The 9,392-nt window shown below is 39.4% G+C and overlaps 1 protein-coding gene across 1 annotated transcript; it reads left to right on the top strand.

Moving 5' to 3' along the window:
- Positions 1-7,800: 7,800 nt before the first annotated feature.
- Positions 7,801-9,071, top strand: LOC141704387 (uncharacterized). The gene is made up of 2 exons (XM_074507633.1): positions 7,801-7,958; positions 8,385-9,071. Exons 1-2 carry the CDS (start codon positions 7,806-7,808, stop codon positions 9,069-9,071), a joined length of 840 nt encoding a protein of 279 aa, XP_074363734.1. The 5' UTR covers positions 7,801-7,805.
- The last annotated feature ends 321 nt before the right edge of the window (positions 9,072-9,392 follow it).

Raw genomic sequence — 9,392 nt, 5'->3', positions numbered from 1 at the left:
AGAAAAAAATAAATGTATTTGATTTGTTATTTTAACAGTCAACCGGTGTTTTGACTTGTACTTGTAATTAGTGTTTAGTATCGTATTAATGTTTCGATTTTTTTTAAAATATTTATGAATGATCCAACCGTACGGATGTTAAGATCAATATATTTTAGTGATATGACAAAATTTTTAGAAAAAATAAAAGTATTTGGTTTGTTATTTTAACAGTCAACCGGTGTTTTGACCAGAATTTTTTAATTCAGCTCGGCTCGACTCGGCTCGTTTTGATGGAGAAAGCTCGTGTTCGGCTCGGTTTGACTCTGCTCGATTTTGTTCGATAAAAGCTCTTGTTCGGCTCGTTCGTTAACGAGCTCGAGCTCGAACACAGGTTTTTGTTCGTTATGAAAGCTCGGCTCGGCTCGTCAGAAAAAAATTAAAGCTCGGCTCGGTTCGATCAAAACTCGACTCGGCTCGGTTCGTGAACAGCTCTACTTGTACTTGGCCGTTTCAGAGAGTGCTTTGAGCACTGTATTGGTTAAGGAGGATCTGAAAATCCAGAAACCCGTATACTATGTCAGCAAAATTCTGCATGGAGCTGAGTTGAATTATTCAACTATTGAGAAGTTTACTTTAGCCTTGGTGATGACTTCAAGAAAGTTACGTCCTTACTTTCAGACTCATCAAATTGAGGTGCTCACAAATCAACCCCTGAGAAATATTATTCATAGTCCAAAGGTTAGTGGGAGGTTGATCAAGTGGGCAATAGAGTTGGGCGAATTCGACATCAAATATAAGCCAAGAACAACAATAAAAGCCCAGGCATTGGCTGACTTCGTGGTGGAATGTACCATACCCAACCAAGAAGTCGGGGGGCAGGAGGATACCATACCTCAAGACCCTCAAGACAAGGAGGCTGATAAGGGGGACAAAGAACAGGATGATAAGGAGAAGGAATATTGGGTTCTCTATTTTGATGGAGCATCAAAAACAAATTCAAGTAGAGCAGGTTTGGTTTTACAAAGCCCTGATGTGTTCTTGATTGAGTATGCCTTGAAGTTAGACTTCCCGACTACAAACAATGAGGCGGAGTATGAAGCTCTGATAGCTGGCCTTGGCTTAGCAGGGACACTTAAAGTCAAGAACTTAAAGGTCTGTGGAGACTCGAAGCTGGTCATATCCCAGGTAAAGGGAAAGTTTGAAGCAAGGGATGATACGATGGCTAAGTATGTCCGCCTGGTAAGGGTTGTGATGACCCAATTCGATGAATGCCATGTTGAGCACATTCCAAGGGAGGAAAATGCTAAGGCAGATGCATTATCAAAGTTTGCTTCATCTGAGATAGAGGAAAGTTCAGGAAGTGTATACTTCCGTGTTTTAAAGACACGGAGCATTGATGTTAATCTTGTAGCTCCTATAGGTCTGGGGACATCATGGATAGATCCCATTAAGACCCGTATTCAAACCGGTTGGTTGCCAAATGATGCTACTGAAGCACGAAAGTTGGCTGTTAGAGCACTAAGATACTAGTTAATAGATAGGATTTTGTATAAAAGATCTTATGTAGTTCGTTACCTAAGATGTCTCAGGCCCGATGAGGCACGCTTGGCTCTTGAAGAAGTGCATGAAGGCATTTGTGGGCAACACTTGGGGGGCAGAGCACTAACTCATAAGATAACCCGTTTAGGCTTATATTGGCCAGAAATGATGGCTGACGCCAAAGAGTATTTGAAGAAGTGTGACCGCTGTTAGAAGCATGCGCCTGTCGTTAGACAACCCCCCGAGATGCTGACCTCCATCAACTCACCCATCCCCTCTGCTATGTGGGGAATGGATATACTTGGGCCTTTCCCCATGGCCACGGGACAAAGGAAATTCCTGATTGTAGCCATTGATTATTTTACTAAGTGGATTGAAGCAAAGCCTTTGGCCAAAATCACCACTAAGCAGGTTGCACAATTCCTGTGGGAAAATATCATGTGCTGGTATGGAATTCCCCGCATCCTAGTCACTGACAATGGAACACAGTTCAACAATGAGGAATTTAAGAAGTATTGTAAGGAGAACGAAATTGAATTACGGTTCACCTCTGTGGCTCACCTGCAAGCCAATGGACAAACAGAAGTTGCGAATCGAATAATCCTGGATGGACTAAAGAAGAGGATCGAGAAGTCGAGGAATAATTGGGTGGATGAAATACTCCCAATACTATGGGCCTATAAGACTACCTGTAGAGTCACGACTGGAGCAACTCCCTTTATGTTAACATATGGGGCAGAAGCAGTTGTTCCTGTAGAAATATCACATTCCACTCCCAGGATTCAAGCTTTCAATGCTGAGGAAAATGAAAAAGGGCAAAGGTTAGCCCTGGATCTAATCGATGAAGTACTAGATGAGGCACATGCGAAGATAATGGAATATCAGAAAAAAAAAACTTCATTCTACTACAACCTAAGGGTTAAGGAAAGGTTCTTCAAATAGGGTGACTTAGTCCTGAGAAAGATAGAAGCTTCTGGTGTAGGGCAGAGTGGGAAACTTGCCCCAAATTGGGAAGGGTCGTACAAGGTCAAGAGTGTTCAAGGTAGAGGAACCTACAAGCTTGAGACTATGGATGGTTTTGAAATCCCGAGAACTTGGCATGCACAAAACCTGAAGATTTACTATGTGTAAAGTGGTTGAGCACGATTCTCACTTGTCAAGATGACAAGAAGGTTGAAAAGCACCTTGAAGCTTTGCTTGCTTAGGATTTACATTTTTAGCTTTATTTTGAGGTTTCTTAAGACTTGTGTAAGGGGTGAATCCCAACAATTTTTGAAATCTAGAAAAGTTAGGAAAACTTTAAGAAAATTCTGGAAAAGTAGATATTACTTGGCAAAATCTGGAAAAATCCAGAAGAAACCTCAGAAATTCCAGAATAATCTGGTAGTTGGGTTTGAAAATCAGGGCCCGACCCATCTCATGGGCTCAAATTCTGGAAGGTTCCAGAAATAAGCTAGACAAAAAAGCCTAGAAAGTCCAAGTGTTATTAGGCCTAGGAGAATAGAAGTCCATCTAAAGGCCCAAAAGGGAAAAGCCCAATACAGAAAAAGCCCAGTAAAGGGTTCAAAAAATCCAGCCCAGGTTTAGGGCCCAGATCATGTATGTGGGCTTGAAATAATAAAATAAAAAAATCCTGATCCCATTCGATCAGAATTCGTATTGAAATTCTGGTCAAAAGGATGAGGTCGAAAATGCCTTCGACTAGGGCTGAAATAGAGGGATAAATCGACCAGACTTTGACCCAATTCGACCAGAATCACCATTTAATTTTTGGTCGAAATGTCTGAGGTCAATATAGCTTCGACTAAGACTAAGAAGGAGGCGTTTATTCGGTCAAAAACTCAAGATCCTGACCAAAATCGGTCAGTATTCTCCTCGAATCCTCCTGCCAGAAACAACCTTCGACCAAGACGTACAGAACCTCAATTCGACCAGGATCCTGGTCGAATAGGATTTCTGGTCGAAAAAGGGAGGGATATTTTTTAAAAAAATGTATAAATCCTGGTCGAAATTCGACCAGGAGTTGCCCTGGTCAAAATCCTGGTCGAATTCCGTCGACCAGGGCATACTGATGGTTAATTCGACCAGGATCCTGGTCGAACAGGATTCCTGGTCGAACCAGGTATTTAAAAAAAAAAGAAGAAAAAGATGGAAATTCCTTGAATATTTTCTGAAAAATGTGAATATTTTCAGAAAATAAGGAATAAATCCAGAAAATTAATGGAAATTCTTTGAAAATTTTCTGAAAAATGTAAATATTTTCAGAAAATAAGGAATAAATCCCAGAATTAAGGGAAAAATCCAGAAAAATCAAGAAAAAATCCCAGAATTAAGGGAAAAATCCAGAAAATCAAGGAAAATCCCAAAATTCAGGGAAAATTCCAGAAAATTAAGGAAATATCCCAAAATTAAGGGAAAATTCCTGGAAATTAAGGAAAAGTCCCAGAAATTCAGGGAAAATTCCAGAAAATCAAGGAAAAATCCCAGAATTTAGGGAAAATTCCATAAAATTAAGGAAAAATCCCAGAATTAAGGGAAAATTTCTGGAAATTAAGGAAAAATCCCAGAAATTCAGGGAAAATTCCAGAAAATTAAGGAAAAATCCCAGAATTCAGGGAAAATTTCTGGAAATTAAGATAAATTCCTAAATAATAGGGATAAAAGTAAATCGTTGTAAATGTGTAGGTCGCTCCACACTTTACGCAAAAGTGATACCCTGTAAGGGAATGAATGAACTTAACTTTTGCGAAACCTAGTCACTGTTTCCCAAAAGTTGGGGGGCAAATGATAGGGAAGAAAATAAGGTTTGGGTATGTAATTAATGTTGCATTAATCATATCAGAATTGGGCCAATTGCTAGGCCCATTTGAGAGGGCCCAAAACCCTGAATATTAATTAATTTCGTAATTAATTAGTAAGGGATAAGTCAACTGATAAGATGAGTCTTAATGGAGAAATAAATCCTTGTAGATTGGCCTCCAAGGAACCTGGTGGGATAAGGATTCAACTTCCTACCTCTTAGGACTCCAAAGCCCATTCTAATTCTGAGACTTGTCCACCAAGTCTCCAAACCCTAGTCCAATTCAAGGACTCCCAACATCTATATAAGGGGTCTCACCCCATCAATCAGAACTACATTTTTTGACTTGATCCTTAGCATTCAGCAAGGTACGTAGGCATCTTGTTAAGACAGATTGAGTCACGAAACACAAGAGTAGTCAAACCGAGCTTCGAAGCTCACGTTCCTTAGCATTAAATACAGCAATTAAGATACCTTAGTTTTTAATCCATAACAGAAGTATTTCGTGTTCTTATCCCCATATTGCAACCATAATTTTTTTGATCTCTGGAGCCAGTATATTTCTTTCTGATCAAGAATTAAATGGAGTTTTTGTTTGGCCTCTTGATGCATTTATAACGACTGTTCGTCCCTTCTACTCCGTAGTTGTTTCATCTCCAGCTTGCATTCTTTAATTTTCTTACTGAAGCACCCAGTTATTTCTCTCCCCCAAACTGCCAGTTTCTCTACGCATTGTTGAACTTTATGAGTAATATTAGCTGCTCTATCGTACTCCCATTTGTCCTTCACAATCTGGTAGCAAAGTGGCTTCGTCAGCCATGCATTCTCGAATCTGAAGCACTTCTTACCATTCCAGGTCTGTTTTACGATGGGCTCGAGACAAATGGGACTATGGTCCGAGGATGAACCTTCCTTCGTGTACAACTTTGCAAGAGGGAATATAGACAACCATGAACTGGAAACAACAACCCTGTCCAGTCTTATTTCAATCCAAGCAGCCGTATTCCTACCTCGTTCCCATGTAAATTGGTGGCCATTAAGAGGCAAGTCTTGCAGTGCTATGTCCTCCAGAACCCTGTTAAAGCCATCAATCAAATGTTGAGGATAAGCAACCCCACCTTTCTTATCTTATTGAGAATCTATATTATTCATGTCGCCAATAATACACCAAGGTAAGTTTGAATCACGTGCTAGATTTCGTAGTAAATCCAATGTTCTGCGTCTCATGTTTCTGTTGGGCCCCCGTAGAAACTAGCCAACCTCCAAGTTTGCATATTACTTAGTTGGAGCTCAACATCAATGTGATATTGAGACAAGCTGAGTAGATTAACTTGCTCATTTTCTCTCCACAGCAAGGCCAGGCCCCCGCTGCGTCCCAGGGGTTCAACAACAATCATCCCTTGAAACTTTAGACTCGACCTGATTCGTTCCATTTGATCTTTACTACTTAACGTCTCACAAAGAATAATAACAGAGGGTCTTTCTTAACTAACAGTAACAGCGCCTTTTAGGAACCGAATTTTTCGGGGCGACCCCAAGCCCTGGAAGTTAAAAGTACTCATGAGGAGTGGCGGGCCTGCACTGCAGCACCCGCCAAAAACAAGTTTTTTTGGTTCTCATTAATTTCAAATTGTGGGCTCATGATAATGTCCAAGTCCGTAGTACTACTCCCATTGGGCCCAACCTCATTATCCTTCCTTCTACGTTTTGGGTCGTTTATCACCAGGGCCTTATTTTCCAGCTCAGCAATTGTGGGTCCCTCTTTCAACGAATTATTATCCTGATCGATTGCTACTATATTTATATTTCTGTTAGGACTTGCAGATAGGATCCCTTGATTGACTCCGTTACTGGCTCCGGCTTCTTTTATGTTACTCATATCTGTTATTCCTGGATTCCCTCCTTGATAATTCAAATTAGCACCAATTTCGGTAACAACCTTGTCACCTCTGTCGGTCACTGTACTACTCACCGGAGCCGCCCCTCCCGTTCTAAGCCACTTACTTCCTATAGTATGATTTCGCCGATGAGGCTCAGCACGCATCCAAGAACCATAGGGTTTTTCGATCGGTTCCTCCGGTGTGTCAAATAACTTGGCGCAGAACTTGTCACTATGGCCTAGCAAACCACAGATAAAATAAAAAGTCGGGATCTCCTCATACTTAAAGTTGACCCAACACCAGTTTGCTGCGTTTTTCTTTAACTTCATCCTCCTCTTCAACGGATTATCAATCGAAATTATAACACGGACACACATATACTCCCTCCAAACCCCTATGAAATTTTTTGCATCTGATTCCACAAATGTACCAATGTAGTCTCCTATATCCCGTACCACCCGTTGTGACATAAATCCAGCCTCCATATCGTGCAGTTGTACTCATATATCTAATTTGTTGATGGGCAATGTTCTTGGGTTGTCTCCTTCTTTCAGCCTTGCAAATAACAAATGGAATCGTCCAAAAGTCCACGGACTTCCATCTATCACCCTCTTGATGTCTATTTCGTGGTAGAACTGGAACATGAATCTATTAGCCTCCAATTGTTTAACATACATCCCTTTGCCTGGTCGCCAAAGTGACGCCATCTTGTGCTGCATCGCCTGATAATCGATGAGTGACTCAATAAGAAACCGCCCAACAAGACACCACCTTGTATCCACTTCACCCAGGCCCCCTTCCTTTTCATCATAAGTTATACCTCCTTGTTCCTCCTCTTCCAAACTAATCATAGCGAAACCTTCCTCCATTTCCTGAAGACTGCTGCGAACCGTATCCATGGGATTTAAACTAGATGACTAGACAAACACTGAACTTAAAACTTTCTGAAACGATAAAGACCTCTCAACGAGAGAACAATACTACCATGTCAAAAGACAAGACTTTTTTTTTATTTAAGTCGTGTTAAGTTTGGTTTCTCTGAAACCAACTTATAGGTAAAAAATCATTTTTCATAAAAATATAAATCTTAGTTTATTCTTTATAACTATATATTTTAATCAGCCATATATCTATTTGATAACAAAATAATATTATGTTCTATTTTTTATTATCCATGTAAACTTTGATAGACATATAAAATTATTACTTCTCTCTTTTTGCTAGGGACTTAGCGGTGTTGTTAGTTGTTACACTGAGGGGACTGATGGTTAGACTATTGAATGAATAAAGAGTCATGTATGTGGCGGGAAAGGGAACTTGGAATAGTTGTGATGCGTATGTATGTTTTTAACGTGCATGTAATTTGTGTTTTGTTTTTATGGAAATGGGTATTTTTTTTATGGAAGATGTGAAGATGAGAACCAACCAACTAAATTATCCTATGTTTTGCTTACAATAGTATAATATATATATATATATATATACTGTTATATTAAAGACGAAAAATTAAAAGTTTGGTCGGTAGTCGGTCTAGTCAATGTAATTATCAGGTTTGATTTGTTTGTTTGGTATTCGTTGATTTATTAAATTAATCGTGTTGATTTATGCTGTTTGTGTTGATCTTGGATTGCAGTTATTACGACAGTTATAGAGAGATGAGAAAATCCTTGGGATTACCGGATCAACGGCTGCCTGTAGATTTTTGTTCAGATTCAGACGAGGACGAATTAGAGGACGATGATGAGATCTGGATGCAGGTATATATATATATATATATATATATATTTGATTTATCGAAAATCGAGGATTAATCGGAAGAATTAATACCTAGTACTCGTACTCATGTTTTTATAGATATACCGTACTAGGGTTTTGTATACACGTACGTCCAGTCATATGGGATAACATCTTCAGTTCACCGTCTCTGTTTCTTTTTAAGCTGTTGCTGGTAGGATCATTGTAAAAATTAGGGATATAAGCGATATTAGAATTCCCGAGTCCCATGTATATTGTCTTATGTAATCAATTATCCCCCACAACCTGCAGGTAGTACTTGTGTAATGTATACGTGTTTTAATCTAAAGAGAAAAAGCAGGGACACAGTTGTTGGGATTTAATTGGTATAGATATCTTTCCTACTCTCCACTAAGTTACTAACTAACATTAATATTATGTCCCTTCAGAAACAATGCAACTCCATGTTGGAGATCGTTGGAATAGTCTATCTAGGCGAAGTTAATGTAGAGCCTCGGAATCAGCTTGGCAGGATTTACATGGCATCTCCTGTTGGTATTCTTGACATATACAATGTAGGCCAAGTAGATGAGGAGGACACTAGGGAAACACTTCAACCCGGAGATGAATTTGATGTCAAGGACATCAAAGGCCCTATTCCTTTCCAAAATGATTGTAACAGCCTGGACATTGATCTCTTTCATGGCGCCTTCAAGGGTCACATATATGATGTTTTTGCTAATAAGCAATTTTACTCTAGAGATGATGCTTATTTACAGGAGGTAAAACTTGCTTCAACTGATGGCACAGGAGATATTGTTCTTCTCATGGGCTTTTATGCTCATGCCACTATAGCACGAGTGGAGGTTAGGTTAAAGACCTCCGTTGCAGTAAATGTTCATGGATGCATTTCCGCATCCAACACTGAATTGGACAAATGCAGGGCTACTAGCGTACTCTTTCTGAAACAGCAACAGAAACGAATAATTGTAGGAACTGATGGCCTGATTCCCTTGTCCAGATCCCTTGTAGCTGTTCCATTTGAGTCTGATTTATATCTGGACATCTCCTTGGTTGTTGATGGTCATACTCTCCAGCCACTATGTCTTTTTCTGCTCGTAAAACCGGGGTTTTAACAAAGAATTTCAAAAATTTCTCAGCAACAGTCAACTGGGATGCATTGTATTATAACTCCAAGAAGGTGAATGAAGCTTAATATGATGGTCTTGGATTGAAGCCTTCCTGAATTTGAATCACCTTTGTATCAGCAATTATGATTAGTTTGTGTTTTTTTAATTATCGCGTTCTGCCTTTTTTCTGAAATGGAACTTTTCTACCTGAATCATGATGTATGTTGTAAGGAATCTTCCTTCAAACTTAATTTATTATGATTATATGAAATGAAATGAAATGGGTCATTTTGACAAATATAACATTACTATCTGATTAGTCTAATA

The sequence above is a fragment of the Apium graveolens genome, unplaced genomic scaffold, assembly GCF_009905375.1.
Source record: "Apium graveolens cultivar Ventura unplaced genomic scaffold, ASM990537v1 ctg7794, whole genome shotgun sequence".
Classification (NCBI taxonomy): Eukaryota; Viridiplantae; Streptophyta; class Magnoliopsida; order Apiales; family Apiaceae; genus Apium; species Apium graveolens.
This window is presented reverse-complemented; position numbering and strand designations above follow the sequence as displayed.